The sequence below is a fragment of the Cydia strobilella genome, chromosome 11 (genome assembly GCF_947568885.1).
Source record: "Cydia strobilella chromosome 11, ilCydStro3.1, whole genome shotgun sequence".
In the NCBI taxonomy this organism is placed as follows: Eukaryota; Metazoa; Arthropoda; class Insecta; order Lepidoptera; family Tortricidae; genus Cydia; species Cydia strobilella.
The window spans coordinates 12,616,265-12,636,089 of record NC_086051.1 but is presented as its reverse complement, the minus strand read 5'-3'; the positions used below and the strand labels follow the sequence as shown (position 1 = coordinate 12,636,089).

General features: G+C 36.5%; 3 protein-coding genes across 4 annotated transcripts in view; 2 read left to right on the top strand and 1 right to left on the bottom strand.

The window, feature by feature from the left end:
• LOC134745104 (uncharacterized) overlaps positions 1 to 1,131 on the top strand; it is a 135,775-nt gene extending 134,644 nt beyond the window's left edge. The window contains exon 18 of the mRNA XM_063679044.1: positions 585 to 1,131. Within this exon, the coding sequence (XP_063535114.1) occupies positions 585 to 594 (10 nt within the window). The 3' untranslated portion in view covers positions 595 to 1,131. The remainder of the gene's footprint in view (positions 1 to 584) is intronic.
• Positions 232 to 19,825, bottom strand: part of LOC134745136 (protein disulfide-isomerase) — a 38,416-nt gene continuing 18,822 nt past the window's right edge. The window contains exons 8-10 of the mRNA XM_063679106.1: positions 3,265 to 3,430; positions 2,454 to 2,543; positions 232 to 1,131 (exon numbers count right to left, since the gene is read on the bottom strand). Coding sequence (XP_063535176.1) covers positions 1,084 to 1,131; positions 2,454 to 2,543; positions 3,265 to 3,430 — 304 coding nt within the window. The 3' untranslated portion in view covers positions 232 to 1,083. The remainder of the gene's footprint in view (positions 1,132 to 2,453; positions 2,544 to 3,264; positions 3,431 to 19,825) is intronic.
• On the top strand, positions 6,374 to 18,278 carry LOC134745125 (uncharacterized). Of its 2 annotated transcripts, XM_063679090.1 has the most exons (6): positions 6,533 to 9,242; positions 9,678 to 9,796; positions 10,436 to 10,576; positions 11,381 to 12,094; positions 12,582 to 12,741; positions 14,081 to 18,278. In XM_063679090.1, exons 1-6 carry the CDS (start codon positions 9,179 to 9,181, stop codon positions 14,587 to 14,589), a joined length of 1,707 nt encoding a protein of 568 aa, XP_063535160.1. In that variant the 5' UTR covers positions 6,533 to 9,178; the 3' UTR covers positions 14,590 to 18,278. The 2 variants fall into 2 exon arrangements, 1 of the variants encoding a protein (XP_063535160.1); XR_010128133.1 differs by lacking the exons at positions 9,678 to 9,796; positions 11,381 to 12,094; positions 12,582 to 12,741; positions 14,081 to 18,278 and having other exon boundaries at positions 6,374 to 9,242; positions 10,436 to 11,348.

Below are 19,825 nucleotides of genomic sequence, written 5' to 3'. Positions count from 1 at the left end.
TTCCTTAGTCTCTTTCGGTTTAGCTTATTTAAAAAAGAATTGATAAATTACTGATTGTTCTACCGTATTTTTATTCGTTACTAAATAAATTATTGTGCAAAACTTCCAAATAAATGTCTACTACTCCATATAAAAATTAACTGTCACAGGGAGCTTCATGCGACGCGAGATGTATAATGAATGATTGCTAGGGTATATGTATATTGCATACAGAGAAAGAAAACAAAAAAGTATTTTTTATTTTGTTTATTTATCAATTTCTGTATCGACAATAAGTATTTCACAATACATACAAGTAATCCTGGCCTTCTAAATCGATTTAATATGGATACAATATTTACAGTTTCAAAACAAATACCGAAACTCACGATTAATAAGTACCGATTAGCTATTAATCGAAAAATGGCAGGGTTATACATTTTAAATTGATAGTAAAGCACCTTCATTGTTAATTTAACACAAACACAACAAGTATAAAAATACATTGATTGTTACAAAAATAACTTCGGGTTCAAATTATATTTTTTGTGATGAAACGATATTTTTAATAAATTTTACAAAATATAAAAATACACTTTGCTGAGGCCAAAATAACATAAGAATTGAAAAAATACATAATTATGGCCATTGACACAAATCAGTCGTTAAAAATTAAAAACCGCCTGTGTCCTTAAAAACGATTGTTCGATGAATTCAACCTAACAATATCCGACTAAGGAATGTGTTAATAACATATCATTATGATACAGAAATTATAAATATGTTAGTGTTGTACATAAATTCGTGCAGAGCGCATCAAATAAATTAGGCTTACCACAGATACAATACACTGAGGACACTGGCCGGTACAACTATGCCTACACCTTGTCGATGGTATGTGCGTTTCTCTACCATCATAGGTCCGGCTGACCCAAGGAGAGTATTTCAAAATAAATATCAAATTTGTAAACAGTACAACCCAACATAATTAAGAGTCCTTCGTAAAGTAACAGTCTAGCGAACGAAATGCAGTTAGATTAAGTATAAAAGTAAATATAAATCTATACAGACTATGCTACGGGAGTCTCTTGAAGCGCCAACGGCTTATAACTCGTCTCTGGCGGGCACCTCGTCTTCCTCTTCATAGTCGCTCTGGAATAAATAAATAAAAATATTGTTTATGAATTGAATCATAACACTTCTTAGAGTTAGACTACCGTCAACCGGGGTGAATAGGGACAAAACTTAAAATGCGATTTACCAATTTTTTTATAACTACCCACACAATATACAGTATCATACAACGTCTACTGTTATATTTAATCGAATGATTCAATTAATATGGGTACTTTTTAAGAAATTGTCAGGTAAATCACATTTTAAGGTTTGTCCTTATTCACCCCGGTTGACGGTACACTATTTCTCGGGCCCTATTCCTCTGAAAGGGCGGTGTAACCAACTTTCAGGCCAATTCTACCGTACACTGACATCAGAATGATATTTGAATCATATTATTTAGTTATCGTGCGTCTCGTCAGTACGTTTGAATTGACCCGTTAGTGAGCACAGGGGATAGAGAGAACTAGGGTACTCCGATAGACAAAGCACAAGAAATTTGTTATTTTCTGGGCATTTCGTTTTTGGGCAAGTTGACATCGAAAGTGCCCGTATTTTGCGTGTGCCTGAGAAATAGTGTAGTCAGAAACGCGTTTATTAGCATAGTTACTCCAGTATCAGTATTTTTAGTACAAATATCCCGCTATAAAAGTCCAGCATCGCAACAGATTACATAAACAGCTCAGATAATATTAGAGCATCCTGTACACATAGCCCGTTATCTATTAGCAAAAACTTTATCAAGTTTGTTGCGTCAGAAATGTAGTTGTTTTAAATGAGTTTACCTCATAATAGTGAAGAATGATTTTTCATTTTCTAAATAAGCATGAAGCATGTGCTTGGTAGTGAAAAAGTAAACAATTTTTTTTTCCTGTGTATTAAACGCCGTTTTAATTTCATTAAAAGTCGTAACTGAATTTTTTTTTATTAACTCCGACTTCTTTACAGCCGACTTGTCAGTTACAATTTTCACAGTCAAGACGTTACGTTACGTATACGAGTATGTGACGTGCTGTTTCACCGCGCAATAATCTTTTCACATCCAAATTCTACTAATGGTTACCTTCTATAGACATTTTGCTTTCCATAAGAGATCAAGGCACTGAAACGACGCCGTACTGGCGGTTGGACATGACAATTTTCTGTTTTTCGATGATAACTTTATATGGTGTAGACAAAAAATCGTAAAATTTGAGAGGAATAGTCCTAAACAGATTCCCAAGATCCTTACAAAATTTCATAGTGTTTTGTTAGAACAATAAAAAGTTATCGTCGGAAAAAAAACCTCATGTCCAACCACAATTTTTGCGTGGTTCCACTGTGCAAGGTATAAAATGTATAGGTAATGTGTAACTCACCACACTGGGCGTAGGCTCGGCGCCTTCTCCGTTAGTCTCAACGAATTTAGTCATGCCGGCGAGCGTCCTCTCACCGTTGTAGTCCTTGACCTGAGAACCAATTTTATATTTAGTATTTCAGTCATTTAATCCAAACACACAACATAAGCTTAATAGATTTTGAGCAACACGCTTGAAATTCCTATACAAAAACCTGGGGCCTATTGCATAATAAAATACAAGCTATTAGGCAAAGCTATTACATATAAAATCACTAATAAACTAATATTATGTTGTCCATTTTTAAAGTAATGTAAATATGAATATGTACTTGTTTGTGAGTTAGTCCCTAGTATACTTTGCATTCGAGACTATTTATAATAACCATTAATCGTAATCGGAGGTCAGATTTAGTATTATCTTGTATTTTATTATGCAATAGGCCCCTGTTGTCCATTTTTAAAGTAATGTAAATATGAATATGTACTCGTTTGTGAGTTAGTCCCTAGTATAGTTTGCATCTGAGATTATTTATAATAACCATTACTCGTAATCGGAGGTCAGATACCTATACAGGGCATACTAGCCCGCCCGTAGTCTAACTTGGATCTGAAGACGGATCGTGTAGTAGAATCAAAGGATTTTAAACCTTCTATGAAGTAATTGTACTTCATATTTAAATGACAGCGCTAATAATCGCGAGTGGCAACAGGTGCGCGTCGCGCTGCGTTGCTTCCACACAAATATGGGATGTAACTAATAAATATAAGGTTGAAATTAATTTGACGCGCCCCTACTCCAGCAGTGTCTCCCATTGTAGCCCAAGCCTTACCTGGTTGTCCTTGGTGTACAGTTTGATGGTGGGGAAGGAGGTGATCTTGGTGTGTTCGAGCTCGTTGGCGGTGGCGTCGATCTTGGCGATGACGACGTCCTCGTCGGACTCGAAGTGCTCGCCGAGCTTGTCGTAGATGGGCACGAGCTGCTTGCAGTGGCCGCACCTGAGGAGAAACACAATTAACTTTAGTTTTATTTCATTGGCTTCAATTTATAAAAGCTACCGCATCATCTTTCAAGCGTTGTCTCCGTTAGCTGAAGATGCCTGTGGTCCGCTTAGCAACCTCAAGAATTGGCGCAAACGCAAAGTTTTTGGTAACCGCCAACTGACCTTCCTACCCAAAGGGGACACTAAACTTTATTGGGATTAGTCTCGTTTCCTTTTTGTTTGACTGAATAGTATCGGATAAGTATGAAATGATGCCTCCTATAATAATCTAATATCTGGGAGACCGAGCTTTGCTCGGAAAACATGTAAAAACTCAGAAATGCGCGTTTTCCCATAGATAAGACCTAGCTAGTTCGATTTTTCGCCCCCGAAAACCCCCATATAGCAAATTTCATCGAAATATATATATTTATACATATATACAAGAATTGCTCATTTAAAGGTATGATACATGCATAAGTCTACTTAGCCTTAAGGTTGACTGGTAGAGAATGCCTTATTGCATTAAGTCCGCCTTTTGTACTGTAAGGTTTTTCTTTTGTGCAATAAAGATTAAATAAATAAATATTTCTCTATTGGGTATAGAAGGCTTTTATAGCGGTTTACAAATGAAACAAGCAGGTGCCACGAGGGACTCCCTGTCAGCGTAAGACCGGGGCGAATGGCGATTCAGTACTACAACTACATTATGGTTCACAAGTTAATACGTAATTAAGTGTCGAGAAAAGTACGACATTTAAGTAATAGTCACATCTGAACAAAGATATTAGAGTTAATTTTGGAACATGTTGGATGGTTTTACGGTATTTGTTTGAGATAAAAACCAGGGATGTTGCGAATATTCGCATCCGCAACCGCGGAACTTCCGCATTATTTTCAACATCCGCATCCGCATAACATCGATGCGGAGCTTAATGCGGATGCGGATGTGGAACAGGTAGGTACAGGAACGTCTTAGCGGCGGCGTAAGTGCTAGGTAATTTCGTCATTACACTCAGAGAAAAATCCGGAGACAAGGCTGCAGTTTTACGTTGCGAACGAATTATTGATAAAAACACAAAACTACTTTGGGACATTGACAACCTAGCCTTTGCTAGCGCAGCAACTTTTTTTTTGCGAAACGCAATTATTGCGAAACTAACAATAAAAATGTTGTTAAACTATCAATTTTTCGATGCCTTGTCATAATAGCATAGTTAAAAATGCGAATTTAACATAGTTTGGCTTTGCTCATTGCACAACGTGTGATTTGTGAGTTGTGGTTTTAGCAACTTTGAGGACCTTTGTCAAAATAACAAAAGATAACTCTGCGAAATCTTCACAGTTAAAGTTTGTGCGGTTCGCAATGTTCGCCGACACATTGTTTTTTACTTTGTGACAATAGCAGCTTCAAGAGCCTTTGTCAAAATAACAAAACAGAACTCTGCGGAATCTACACGGCTAAAGTTTGGGGGTTGACAGTGTTCACAACCACATTGATTTATACCTTGTGATGTTAGCAAATTTGAGGACCTTTGTCAAAATAACAAAGAATAACTCTGCGAAATCTTCACAGTAAAGTTTTGTGAGGTTCGCAATGTTGGCCGCCACATTGTTTTTTACTTTGTGACATTACCAATTTCAAGAGCCTTTGTCAATATAACAAAATAGAACTCTGCGGAATCTACACGGCTAAAGTTTGGGGGTTGACAGTGTTCACAACCACATTGATTTAAACCTTGTAATGTTAGCAACTTTGAGGACCCTTGTCAAAATAACAAAGAATAACTCTGTGAAATCTTCACAGTTAAGTTTTGTGCGGTTCGCAATGTTGGCCGCGACATTGTTTTTTACTTTGTGACATTAGCAACTTCAAGAGCCTTTGCCAAAATAACAAAATAGAACTCTGCTGAATCTACACGGCTAAAGTTTGGGGGTTGACAGTGTTCACAACCACATTGATTTAAACCTTGTAATGTTAGCAACTTTGAGGACCTTTGTCAAAATAACAAAGAATAACTCTGCGAAATTTTCACAGTTAAGTTTTGTGCTATTCGCAATGTTGGCCGCCACATTGTTTTTTACTTTGTGACATTGCCAATTTTAAGCGCCTTTGTCAAAATAACAAAATAGAACTCTGCGGAATCTACACGGATAAAGTTTGAGGGTTGACAGTGTTCACAACCACATTGATTTAAACCTTGTAATGTTAGCAACTTTGAGGACCCTTGTCAAAATAACAAAGAATAACTCTGTGAAATCTTCACAGTTAAGTTTTGTGCGGTTCGCAATGTTGGCCGCGACATTGTTTTTTACTTTGAGACATTAGCAACTTCAAGAGCCTTTGCCAAAATAACAAAATAGAACTCTGCTGAATCTACACGGCTAAAGTTTGGGGGTTGACAGTGTTCACAACCACATTGATTTAAACCTTGTAATGTTAGCAACTTTGAGGACCTTTGTCAAAATAACAAAGAATAACTCTGCGAAATTTTCACAGTTAAGTTTTGTGCGGTTCGCAATGTTGGCCGCCACATTGTTTTTTACTTTGTGACATTACCAATTTTAAGCGCCTTTGTCAAAATAACAAAATAGAACTCTGCGGAATCTACACGGATAAAGTTTGAGGGTTGACAGTGTTCACAACCACATTGATTTAAACCTTGTAATGTTAGCAACTTTGAGGACCCTTGTCAAAATAACAAAGAATAACTCTGTGAAATCTTCACAGTTAAGTTTTGTGCGGTTCGCAATGTTGGCCGCGACATTGTTTTTTACTTTGAGACATTAGCAACTTCAAGAGCCTTTGCCAAAATAACAAAATAGAACTCTGCTGAATCTACACGGCTAAAGTTTGGGGGTTGACAGTGTTCACAACCACATTGATTTAAACCTTGTAATGTTAGCAACTTTGAGGACCTTTGTCAAAATAACAAAGAATAACTCTGCGAAATTTTCACAGTTAAGTTTTGTGCGGTTCGCAATGTTGGCCGCCACATTGTTTTTTACTTTGTGACATTACCAATTTTAAGCGCCTTTGTCAAAATAACAAAATAGAACTCTGCGGAATCTACACGGATAAAGTTTGAGGGTTGACAGTGTTCACAACCACATTGATTTAAACCTTGTAATGTTAGCAACTTTGAGGACCTTTGTCAAAATAACAAAGAATAACTCTGCGAAATCTTCACAGTTAAGTTTTGTGCGGTTCGCAATGTTGGCCGCCACATTGTTTTTTACTTTGTGATATTAGCAACTTCAAGAGCTTTTGTCAAAATAACAAAATAGAACTCTGCGGAATCTACACGGCTAAAGTTTGGAGGTTGACAGTGTTCACAACCACATTGATTAATACCTTGTGATTTTAGCAACTTTGAGAGAGCCTTTGTCAAAATCACAAAAGAGAACTCTTAACTACAAATTTTAAGTTGATTTACAATGTTTGCAGGTGTTACAAGGGTAAATAATCCAATAATAGGTTTTTGTTTTAACCTTTTCACCGCCAAAGACGGAAAATCACGTCAGCGGAAAGTCGTACCACTGACGCCACGACATTTGCTCCTATTAGAAAACCATACATTTGGTTTATTGCTTGGCGTCTGGTCTGAGTCACGTCGAATTACTTCGCTGCTTGGCGTTGAAACGGTTAAGACATATTAAATATACTAGCTGTTGCCCGCGACTTCGTACGCGTGGATTTGTATGTTGGTGGTTATATATTTTAAATGAGCATAGAACATTATGCAGCAAAAGATATCAGTAGGGACGGTAAATCATTTGTTAATAATTATACAGCGCATGAAATTTGTCTTTCACAAAGTACAAAGTTTCAAGCCCCTAGCTGAAAAAAATTGTTCGCGATATAAACCCTCTCAACACTCAGATTTTCAAGTCCACTATTTAAAAAAAATGTTCGCTCCCACTGCAAACTTTATTAATACAAACTTTTCAAACACGGTGCAATCAGTTTTCGTCTATTTTAATATAATGCCCTTTTACCAAGTTTCATGTTCCTAGCTAAAACGAAAACTTGTACTACATATAAACTTATATACATCCCCTTTTTAACACCCTTAAGGGTAGAATTATTAAGAACGTTGAAATAACCTTTTTTGTAATATTATACAATGCCTTTCTGAGAAATTTCAATAAGCATTTGTAATGAATTCAAACTTTCAACCCCTTTTTAACTCTTTTAAGGGATGAATATTTAAAAACGCTTAAATTACTTTTCTTGTATTCTAATAATATGCCTTCATACAAAGACTTCTTAGTCCTGTACTCAAAAAAAGGTTTGATCTCCATACAAACTATCAAATAGGGCTTACAAGTTACAAGGGAAGCTTACAAGTTTCCACACATTTTTTTTTTTCGTGGTTGGGTAGATAATGTGTTTGTGTTCCAAAAATTGGTAATTTCTAGAAAAAGGCTTCGTTTTTGGGACATGGTGTTGTATAACTTTTTAATGTGGAATTTAACAAGCTTTCGTTTCGCTATACACAGTATTCACATTAAACCCAGATATTCCGAGAAAAAAAGAAAAACCAAAAAAGACTTATACTTTTCAAGATGGCGTTTGATCCCCGTGGACCCGAAGCTCCAATTTTATGACACGCAAACAGGGATCCCTGAAATTGTAGGTGTCAAATTTCATTACTGTCACTATTATTTAAACCCCATTTAAGACCTAAAATCTGTTTTTGTAGTCACATTTTTAAGTTTTACACATTTTTCCTCCACTTATTTTAGTAAATTTGTATTGCATAGCACTCGTGTACTAATTATGGATCTACTGATGTCTATTTGATTGAAATCCACTCAATAGTTTAGGCGCTAGAAGTAAAAATATGATTTACTATTCGGCGGCTATTCAAGGCGGCTGTATTAATTTTGTCTGAGTCGTAGCACGGTACGCTTATCACCATGCCTGTCACGTTCTAACAAGTATGTGAGTGCGAAAGTGACGGACTTAGTGATAGGGGAAACCATGCTGCGCGGGCTCTAGATTTAGCGACAGCGTCAGTGACAACGTCATGCTCGCGGCCCGCCAGCGCCGCGCTCACAACCCGCCCGCACCGATCTCTCTAGATAAGCAATTATTACCTAAAATAGTTTTTAATCTAACTGCTCTTTGAATCTGTCAAATGCTCACACATAATAAATTATAACCTTCTGTACGTACTACGTGCTGCCCGCACAGCATGGTTTCCCCTATCACTAAGTCCGTCACTTTCGCACTCACATACTTGTTAGAACGTGACAGGCATGGTGATAAGCGTACCGTGCTATGACTCCACTCTCCAGGTTTGCAGTTTTTTATAAGGAACAACGTACTTAATTATTATTATTTGTACTTAGTACCTACTTACTAATGCCTTTACCCTAAAAACGGAATTCTAAGAAAGGTATTTGATTGCTCAAGTCGCAATGTTAGAATTGCGGAATTTACAAGGGAAAAATTTCTCAAGTTAATAATTTCACAACTTTTACATTGCGAAATAATATAAGCATTGCTAGAAACACAATGTTAACTTTGTTAAAATAGTGATGTTGACTAGTCCTTTGCAAAATTGACAAAAGAATCGTTCATTTCGCTGGCAACATTCGTACGGTTAGGATGCGTGACAAATCGCTAACAACGGAACGTATTTATTTAGTGATTATTATTGTCTTTTCAAACAACGAACCGTTCACGTTGTTAAAAATATAAGGAAATAGTTTCTTTAAAGTTAAGACAGTTATAGGTAAATAGTAAATATAAAGGATGGACGACTTAAGTGTGTTTCTGTTCAACTGTGATTTGATACACCTTTTTGGATCGCTAAACGGTAAGTTATAATTTGTATTTACATAGTTCTAACTAGTTACTATTGTAGTTAATGTAATGTGACTGTCGTTGCTAATCGATATTTGTTTCATCCTAATAAACTATTCGAAGTCGAAGATTTCTTAAATCGAATTTAAAACAATTATTTTTAGGTTATTTTTGAATTGCAATGTTGGACCATTTTTTTTTACACGACTGCCCAAATAAAGCAATGTATTGTTGTAGACATTATAGCTCCATCGAAATGGCCATTTACTTCTTATTTTTCTTGAAATCATGGAAAATACACGTTGCAATGAAATTATGGCACTTTGAAGCCCCATGGACAAATATATCTGCAAAAATATTGCCGGCATTGTTACCGCCATGACAGTGCAGTGTAGTGGGTTAAATTTATGCAATATGCAGTACTTATTATTTATCTCTATGCTTATAGATCAGGGCGCGGATCTCGATTTTTTATTGAACGCAAACGACCATGAGTTGTCGTTATTGGTCCCGGCAGCAGTTCAAAAAGGGAAACTGCGTATGGCGTTAGACCGTGAGAGAGAACGCGTGAGCAGTTTCATTTTTTCGTATACCTACTTGATTCAAAATTTAGATGTTTTCATTACTTTGAATCAATTTTTAACCGACTTCAAAAAAGGAGGAGGTTATCAATTCGACCGTTTTTTTTTTTGTATGTATGTTACGTCATAACTCCGTCATTGGTGAACCGATTTGGAAAATTGTTTTTTTTGTTTGAATGTGTATAGTCCCAAGTTGGTCCCGTTTTTGTCAAAACCCAGTTTTGATGATGGGATCCATGAGGAATCCAGGGAAAAATTCTTGAATCTTATAGGCATACATATAGCGATTTTTGTATTTTCATTAATGAATCTAGTATTCACGTTCAGAAAAACTGACATTTAATGAAGTGGAACTGCTGATGATGATCAAAACGAAACTCTTTAACGATGCATAGTTCACTTTGACGATTTGTCCTCTTCGTTATGTTTACTAAGCCAGTAAGATTTATAAAGAATTTTTTATCAAGGTTAAGTCTGATGATGGAGATACAGCGACTTTTGTATTTTCATCAATAAACTAAGCATTAACAATTAAATAGTGCCATTTGATAAATAAATAAAAATAAATAAAATAATGTGAATGGGCATTATGGTTAAATTAATCACTCCTAATTTTATTTTATAGAGAGGAGTTACAAAAGATCCGAGGGATGTAGATGTACAGCAAGTTATAGCTCCAATTAAAAAGCAAGACTCCTTTGTGATTCCATCAAGTAGCCAAAAATCTAGTACATCCTCTGTTGTTACAACATCAACTGAATTATTGGTAATTATAATAATATTTATCTTTACTCTGTATTTAAGGTGGATCATGTTTTTGTTATGCAGAGGGAGTCAACTGTCTGTTCAATCCCCGGTCAGGGCAAATATTTGTGTGATAAACACGAGTATTTGTTCCTGAGTCTTAGGTGTTTTCTATGTATTAAACTATATAAGTATTTATATCGTCACTAGTACCCATATTACAAGTAGGCCAGGAAATAAATACATTTCACAGAATAATTATATTAAGGTACATTATTATTTTGGGTCAAATTATTTCAACTTATTTTAATACGAATTACTCCGACTAATTTATAATACATTTAATTATAATCATATATTTTTAGGGTTCCGTACCCAAAGGGTAAAAACGGGACCCTATTACTAAGACTCCGCTGTCCGTCTGTCTGTCTGTCACTAGGCTGTATCTCATGAACCGTGATAGCCAGACAGTTGTCATTTTCACAGATGATGTATTTCTGTTGCCGCTATAACAACAAATACTATAAAGTACGGAACCCTCGGTGCTCGAGTCCGACTCGCAATTGGCCGGTTTTTTACTATCCAAAAGATTAAAAGTGTAAGCTATTTCTATCATATGTAGTCAATATGAATGTTTTGTTTTTAAGTCTAAAATAAATAAATAACGTTTAGTTTGGGACTAGGTTGATTTTCTGAATAAGATTGTCTCCAAATATTTATTTTATGTATTTATTTTATGTAAATATTATGATTGTGCCCAAATAGTAAATACCCACATGACGTGACTTCTAGTTCTTTAGTAACTTAGTGCTTACTTGATTTTCAGGAATGGGACATCAATTGTGACGATTTACAGTTTATAGATGCAAGCAAACTCATAGGGGCTATAACTGGCGGAAATCTTAAACAAATTTTAGAGACATCCAGTATTGGGAAACCTCTAATCAATAAAAAGGTATTATCGTCTAGTGACCGAAAGATACTGACGGCCCTTATTGTTGAGGCTGAGGTGCGGAAATTGAAAGAAAACACTGACCCAATACGAAAAGAAACCTGGGATACGTGGACATCAGAAATTATAAAGCTTTTCCCAGGTGAAACAAAGGGGGTATATTATAATCCTTTTCGTCTTGTTGATGGAAAAGCTATCCAGGCCAGTGGCCTGATAGTGAACCGATTAATAACAGTACGCAGAAAATTAAATGCAGAAATCCGCAGCCGCAGCAGAAGTCGTAACAGCAGTAATAGCGACAAGAGCAGCGACAGCAGCGGAGACCAAAACAAGAGAAAAAAATCTGCTGTCAAATCTTCTAATGCACGGGTTAGACCTTTTCCTGACACCTTTCAAACAATAAGTACCAATCAAGACTCTGAAAAAGATACCGTGCAGTGGTTGAAGCACTCTTCTTCACCGAGAGAATTGGTAGAAACAAAATGGAACAGTTGTCTACATGAACGCATGGCTGCACTGCAAGAAGGCGACCATGTTAGTTATTTGAGCATCTTCCCAGCACTGCAATGTCCTTGGGGCTATGAATTGGTGAGTCAATGATAATACTAATCAATCAAGTGTCTTCATGCCAGACTTCATGACATCACCAGGCAGAAGTCATCAATTTGTGTTAAGTTATTTTTATACCCAACTGCAGAAAGGAGGTTAAGTTTTTCAAGCGTATGTATGTATGTATCTTTAATTATTTGGCACGCTCTACTGCCTAAACCATTTAGCGGAGTTTAACATATGAGGTGTCATTACATTTGTCTCAGTTTTGCGAGTAAATCCATACTAATATTATAAATGCGAAAGTGTGTCTATCTGTGGCGGGTGGAGTCGCGGGCTAGTAGATTATATTATTATTATGCAGTCGGGTTATTGATTTTCATTTTAAATACTCATATATACACTAGCAACATTTCTCGTTGTATGATTATGAATGATGATTGATGACTAGCAACATTTTTGATTTTGTGAAAGAGCTTTTAAGCTCTAATTGAATAACAAATGTTTGATTTCTGTTTATTTTCAGCTGGCCAGTGACTTTGACAAAATATACCCTGAAATAGAAGGAAAGTTCGAAGAAAATTTCCCGGTAGTGAAAGGTCGCCTGCTATCATTACTAGATGAGAAGGCTCAACAGCTAACACGACCTGACACTTCTATTCAAACTGTTTTGGATCTTGCAACTTGTAAGTTATATTATCGTTTTTTTGTCAAATAGTGTCTTTATTGCCTCTATATGTAAATACAGTATGTACAGTGAGCTTCGAAATTGCATACACTGTACATACTAGGGTGGCTCTAAAAAACCTTTTGTTTTATTTTGTTACACTCATTTTGCTGAAAAAATATTCCCAATTTTGTAACTTTAACTACAAGAGGATGCGTATTTATTATTTAGATTTTTATTTATGTATCTGTTTACACACCATTTGAATATTTGATTTATAAGTTTTGAAGTAAAAAAAAAAAACAATTTCATTTCTATTTTTTGTAATTTTTCAAAAGGTAGATTTTTTTAAATTCACCTAAAAATTCATAAAAATTTGAAATAAAAATGTTTTTTTACTTAATAACTTATAAATCACATTTTCAAATTATGGGAATAAAAATTGTAGTTGAGATAAAGTTGTGATTGATCAACAAAATAAGGGGGTAGAGCTTGAATTTTTCCCATACACACGTGAACCACCCTGGTACATACGTTTTATTTGTTCAGCCATATAGATTATATAGAAGTAAGTACCTAAGCATAACGTTCAAGTTCTTGCAAGGGGCTCGAGTTTGTTAATATTCTTACTCCCGGAGTAACACAGAATCACACTTGCGAAGAAAAAACTAAATTTTATGCGAAAAAATTCTTAAATACGGTGACATTTCAAACATTCGTCCGCCATATTGTGATTTTTTGCCAAGTTAGGCATCTAAGGCACATACCCATCCGGCATTCAGCCACGATTGAAAATTGAGTAAGAATATTATTTTGAACAGCTATTAAATTAATTAACCGAAATATCTAATTATAAACGTCAGTATTTTAAAAGTAAAACTCATGTATACCTACTTGGTTCATATTAAGTAGTAATAGTAGTAGTTATGACATAATAAAAAAAAAGCTGTAACTCCCTAGAGAGTTACACCTTTTTTTCACAATCCATAACTCCTGCGGGAACAATATAGGCCTTTGTCCTTTAGTACACCTGCATGATATTAGATCTTTTTCGAGCAAGTGTGATGAAAATAACATATTATATACAGGGTAGATTTTTTTAACGACACCTGTAGGCCGAGCACATGATTGACGCGACAGTATCTCGCCGCGAGATAGACTACCCGTCTTTTACTAACTGTATGAATTTAAAGGCGACGGGTAGTCTATGTCGCGGCGAGATACTCTCGCGCCAATCATGTGCTAGCCCGGCTGGAAGTGAAGTAGGTACTATAGATAGAGGAGATGACGAATTTTACTCAATAGAAACTTTACCTTAAGTAACCGTTAACCATACTAAGTATTAATTATTTTTGCAGCGGGGGAGGAACAAGCGAATGTTGCGACTTTTCTGGCAGTTCCCCTGTTGCTGAAACAAATGCACACTGTTCCCGTGAAAGGAGTCAGAAAACCCTGGAACCCGTCTAGATTAGAAGTAAGCAACGCGTTTTTAAGCTTGGTGCCATCTACATCGGACCTTCAAAGCCACTTCAGTGAACGGAAGGCCACATTGCAGGAAAAAAAATTGCCTGTTCTTCCATATTTGGTTGCTGTTGGGGCTTGCTGGCAGGATGTTACGCAGTATGATTTAATAATCTCTGAAGACATCAGGTACACGTTTCCCAGCATTTGTAAAGCTGTTTCAAATACTTTTAAGATTCTATGGGCATTAGACTTACCATATTCAAAAGATTGTGCCCCAGTCTGGATGTTTATCCAAAGAAGTATATATGTAATGAAGAGCAAGTTTGACACTGAAGGCACTCCTATGCTAGATTTGCTTGCTTCTGTTTCTAACAGGCACGATGGTGCTGTGTGCAATATGTAAAAGGTCTTTTGTCCAAATGAAGCAATTTAAAACCCATTTTACATTTTATCATCCAGGTAAATGTTATATTTGTCCAAACATGGATTGTGGGAGAACTTATCAACTCTACAATTCATTTAGGCGTCATTATTTGAAAGAACATTCAGATTCTTCTATGTTACAACAGGCTTCAAGTGTACAGGATTTTGCTATTGGACAAGAGACCTCTCCCGTGAATAATGATCCATTACATAATGTGTGTAGCGCAACCGAGTTTCAAATTAAAGAAAATAATAGTACTATACAGAGTGATAGCAAACACAACACACCGCCGCTAAGCGACAGTTTAGGTCAACTTTTCTCATCCCTGTATAGTAATCCCCATTTGCCGAACAATGTGCTAGATACAGTTTATAGCGGTATTCACAACATGTTCACTATGTCAATCAGACCTCTGTTACCAGTAACTTCTAGCTCTGCCGTAGCAAAACTGACAACCGATCTAGAGATGTTTAGTTCAACTTATAAACGACATCAGTTCTTTGAAAGTAAGGGTACTTTAGTTAATCCTGAGCCTTATACTGTAGGGCGACGATTTGATTACGTAAAAAAAAAAGGTAAAACTTATTACCAAGCAGTAGAGTGCATAGCCCATAAAATACCTATTAGAGATGTGTTGCACAAATTTTTTTCGTTGCCTAACATACTTCATGAGACCATCGATGCTATGAAAAAACTGATGGCTCATGACACGTCAAACAGTATAGAGCATTATATGCATGGTTCATTTTGGAGACAGAAAAATCATGGAGATAAGATAGTCATGCCCATATTTTTGCAAATTGACGATTTCGAGACTTTGAACCCTTTGGGTAGTCATAGTGGTGTGCACAAACTAGGAGCCGCATACATTTCTCTTCCTTGCCTGCCGTACTATTGTGCCTCTCTGTTAGGTAACATATTTTTAGTCTTACTCTATCATTCCACTGACAGAGTGGAATTTGGGAATCGTATAATATTTCAGCCCCTGATTGACCAGTTTAATGATTTATTTAAGCATGGAATAGTTTTTGATTTGCCAGATTTCAAGGGCACAATTTACTTTGAGTTGTCATTAATTTTAGGAGATAATTTAGGCTTGCATAGTGTTTTAGGATTTGTTGAGAGTTTTTCAAGCAATTTTCCTTGCAGAACATGCAAAGTAGAGAAAAAAGTCATGGCTAATCAGGTTTATGAAGATGAATCTCTCTTAAGGACCGAGTCAAATTACCAGGATGATTTAAAAACGAATAATTCATCTCTGACAGGCGTCAAAGAAAAATGTATATGGCTCGACATAGAAAATTTTAATTTATTTTCGCAAATGGGTTTTGATGTAATGCATGACATGCACGAAGGCTGTGCCAAATACGTCATGTGCTCTTTACTTGTGGTTTTTGTAGACAAAATGAAATATCTTACAATTGATATTGTTAATAACAAAATTTCCTCATTTCAATACGGTCCCGATAAAAAAGATAAGCCCGTCACGCTGGCCATGTCCAATTTACGAAAAGGCAATATACGTTTAAATGCTGCCGAAATGAGCACATTTTGCAAGTATTTTGGTGTAATGTTTGGTGATTTCATTCCAAGACATAATAAATATTGGCAACTGTATATTCAATTAATGACTGTTTTAGATTTTATTATGTCACCCCGTTTTGTATCTGAGCAAATAGACTATTTTAAGTATATGATCGCTGACTTTTGCGAAATGTACATCACACTGTTTAACCAAAGTCTTAAGCCTAAATTTCACAATTTACTGCACTATCATTCGGCAATGTTACGTTTTGGTCCCTTGAGATTTCTGTCTTCAATGCGCTACGAAGCTAAACATCGCTTCAACAAGTTAGCTGCAAAATCAACAAATAACCGAATTAACATGACACTGACAGTAGCTCGAAAGCATCAGTTGATGTTAAATGACATATTCTTGAAAGAAACTATTCGTTCGCCTCTTTCGTTTGGGGGCCAAGCAGAAGTACCAGTTAGTGAATGTAAACAGATTTTAGATCAAATGCAATGGTCAGATATTACAAAATTATATAAAGTGAGTTGGGCGGCAAAGTGTTCCGAGCGCTACCAAGTAAATTCTGTAATAGTTACTGCTATTAATGAAGAAAACATTTATTTTTCCAAAATTGATGACATATATGTTGATGGAGTGTCTAAGATTAGTTTCAAGGCTAAGCCTTTACAAACAATTGGTTTTGATAATCATTACCATGCTTATAATGTACTGGACTCATTACAATCATCACACATATACATTGATCAAGACACCATGCAGTATCCGTTTTTGTGCAACTGTGTAGTCATTGGGCATAACATTAATCTTCCTGAGTATCATATCGTACTCAGTAAACCGATTTAATTAACCCAACTAGAGTAAGATTTAATAATTTGTAGTAATAGTAAGTATGATTACAATTACTTATGCAGGTATAATGCATACCCTAACTCAGTTTAGTAAATTAAGTTCAAAAGGGCCGTGGAACATTACAGTGTTAACAATTCCTATTTTAAACATATTTTTGTTCGTATTTTATTTTACAGGAAGTAATCAAATGTTATATTACGGTAAATATGTAATGATTATTGATGGGAATAGCCCTCATTATGAAAACAGTTTTGTTCATGCAGTGATAATATGCTAATAACCCAAAAAAAAATAAAAAATCTGCGGATATAATTCGTGGTTTGGAAAATCCCCCCCCCTACACCCTCGAGGACTTTTAGTATGTTTATCTGGACACCACAAGGTATAAATAACTATACCAATTTTCAAAACAACACGAATTATTTCTGCTGATTGATATTTTCGGCTTAATTTGACGTGGCTATAAGTTTAGTTTCTATTTAAACGATATGTAACTACAGTTGTGGCCCTAAGCGCCACTTGCACCATCCTACTAACTAATGAGGGGTTAACCGGTTAACCCCTCATTAGTTAGTAGGATGGTGCAAGTGGCGCTAGATTGTTGTGTTAGGAAACACCTTGCATGTAAGTAGTGACCTGATGTATGAATAGCGTTGTCACTATAATATTGACAGTAAGGTACAGAACTGCACGGGGTGGGTCACGTTATACTGTTGTTGGTTATTACCAGTACTTAGGTTAGGTTAGGTTAGGTTAACAGCAGGTAGATATATCGTCGGGTGATAAGCAAAAGTCACTAAGTACCACCACAAGTTCATAGCCATAGTGAACCGTAATATTATGCGAATAAGGTTGATTTTTGTTTAATTATTTTTCAGTAGTTAGTGAGTTTTGCTTGTTACCTGACGGTATGCTAATTATTATTATTTGTTCACATTTAGCGGGTTCGATTCCCGGATCAGCCAGGCGATTTTTCTTAATTATTTGCAATTCGTATTGTTTTGAAATAAAAATGAAAGGAAGCTATTTTTACTTCTACTCGTCAAATATATGGTCATACTTCTAATCCATTCGCATCCATTTAACTTTGAAATAGTAGGTACAGTCAGCTTCAAATAGCCAGCCAAAGTCGCCAAATATGTCGCAACACACCTTTCTTGCCATGGGAATAAGGTTGTGTTTCGATATATTTGGCGAGTTGTCACCAAATATTTGACGAGTGGAAGTAAAAATAGCTTCATTTCTATATTTATTTAAAAACAATACGAACTACATTCAAAGAATTTGAAAAAAGTCGCCTGGCTGATCCGGGAATCGAACCCGCTTTTTTAGTACTTCTAAAGCGGGTTCGATTCCCGGATCCCGCTGACGGTACTTCTGTATAGTGGCTAGAGGGTAAATAGTATTTAAATAGGTATTTTAGTGTTGAATAATAATCACTTTTATATTCGACTCCGTATATTAAAATAACCAGTTAACTGTACAATGGTTCAGGCGGGACTGGCGTCCCGTTGATCCGTTCCTACGGATATGGGTTTTGGCTAATCAGATCAAATCGCGGTGCACGCGCGCTTGAATATGAGCTGACATAGCTTAACTGTTACTATACCGCTAAATGTGAAAAACAAAAAAAACCTTTCAATTTTACTGTACCGATCGAAAGGCTCAATCAAAGGGTTCTTCAAAATAACATAGCATCTTAAATAAATGTATGTAATTAAGCCTTCCGATCGGTACAGTAAATTGCAGGTCTTTCTTTCATTTAGCGGGTTCAATTCCCATTTTCGAAACACCGAGTGTTTGTTTTTGATTTACATATTAGTAAATAGTTGATTTTTCACTGGAAACTTTTAGTTTCCCATTATTATCTACATTATTTGTATTTTAGTGGGCAACATTTTTTTCTATTCTTACGGACCTGCAAACGTTTTTTAATAATAAAAGTTAGTTTTATAAATATTGTTGTATTTTTTCAGGTAGCTATTGTCGTTCGCGACTTTTGGCATTGCTAGTTCTGCAATGTTGAACGTAAACATTGCTATCCCCGCGATATTCCACTGCGGAGCTAGCAACGTCAGCATTGCTATCCCCGCAATATTCCACTGCGGAGCTAGCAACGTCTGAATTGCTATCCCCGCAATATTCCACTGCGGAGCTAGCAACGTCAGCATTGCTATCCCCGCAATATTCCACTGCGGAGCTAGCAACGTCAGCATTGCTATCCCCGCAATATTCCACTGCGGAGCTAGCAACGTTAGCATTGCTATCCCCGCAAAATTCCTCTGCGGAGCTAGCAACGTCAGCATTGCTATCCCCGCAATATTCCTCTGTGGAGCTAGCAATGTCAGCATTGCTATCCCCGCAATATTCCTCTGCGGAGCTAGCAACGTCAGCATTGCTATCCCCGCAATATTCCTCTGCGGAGCTAGCAATGTCAGCATTGCTATCCCCGCAATATTCCTCTGCGGAGCTAGCAATGTCAGCATTGCTATCCCCGCAATATTCCACTGCGGAACTAGCAACGTCAGCATTGCTATCCCCGAAATATTCCTCTGCGGAGCTAGCAACGTCAGCATTGCTATCCCCGCAATATTCCACTGCGGAACTAGCAACGTCAGCATTGCTATCCCCGCAATATTCCACTGCGGAGCTAGCAAAGTCAGTATTGCTATCCCCGCAATATTCCACTGCGGAGCTAGCAACGTCAGCATTGCTATCCCCGCAATATTCCTCTGCGGAGCTATCAACGTCAGCATTGCTATCCCCGCAATATTTCACTGCGGAACTAGCAACGTCAACATTGCTGTCCCCGCAATATTCTACTGCGGAACT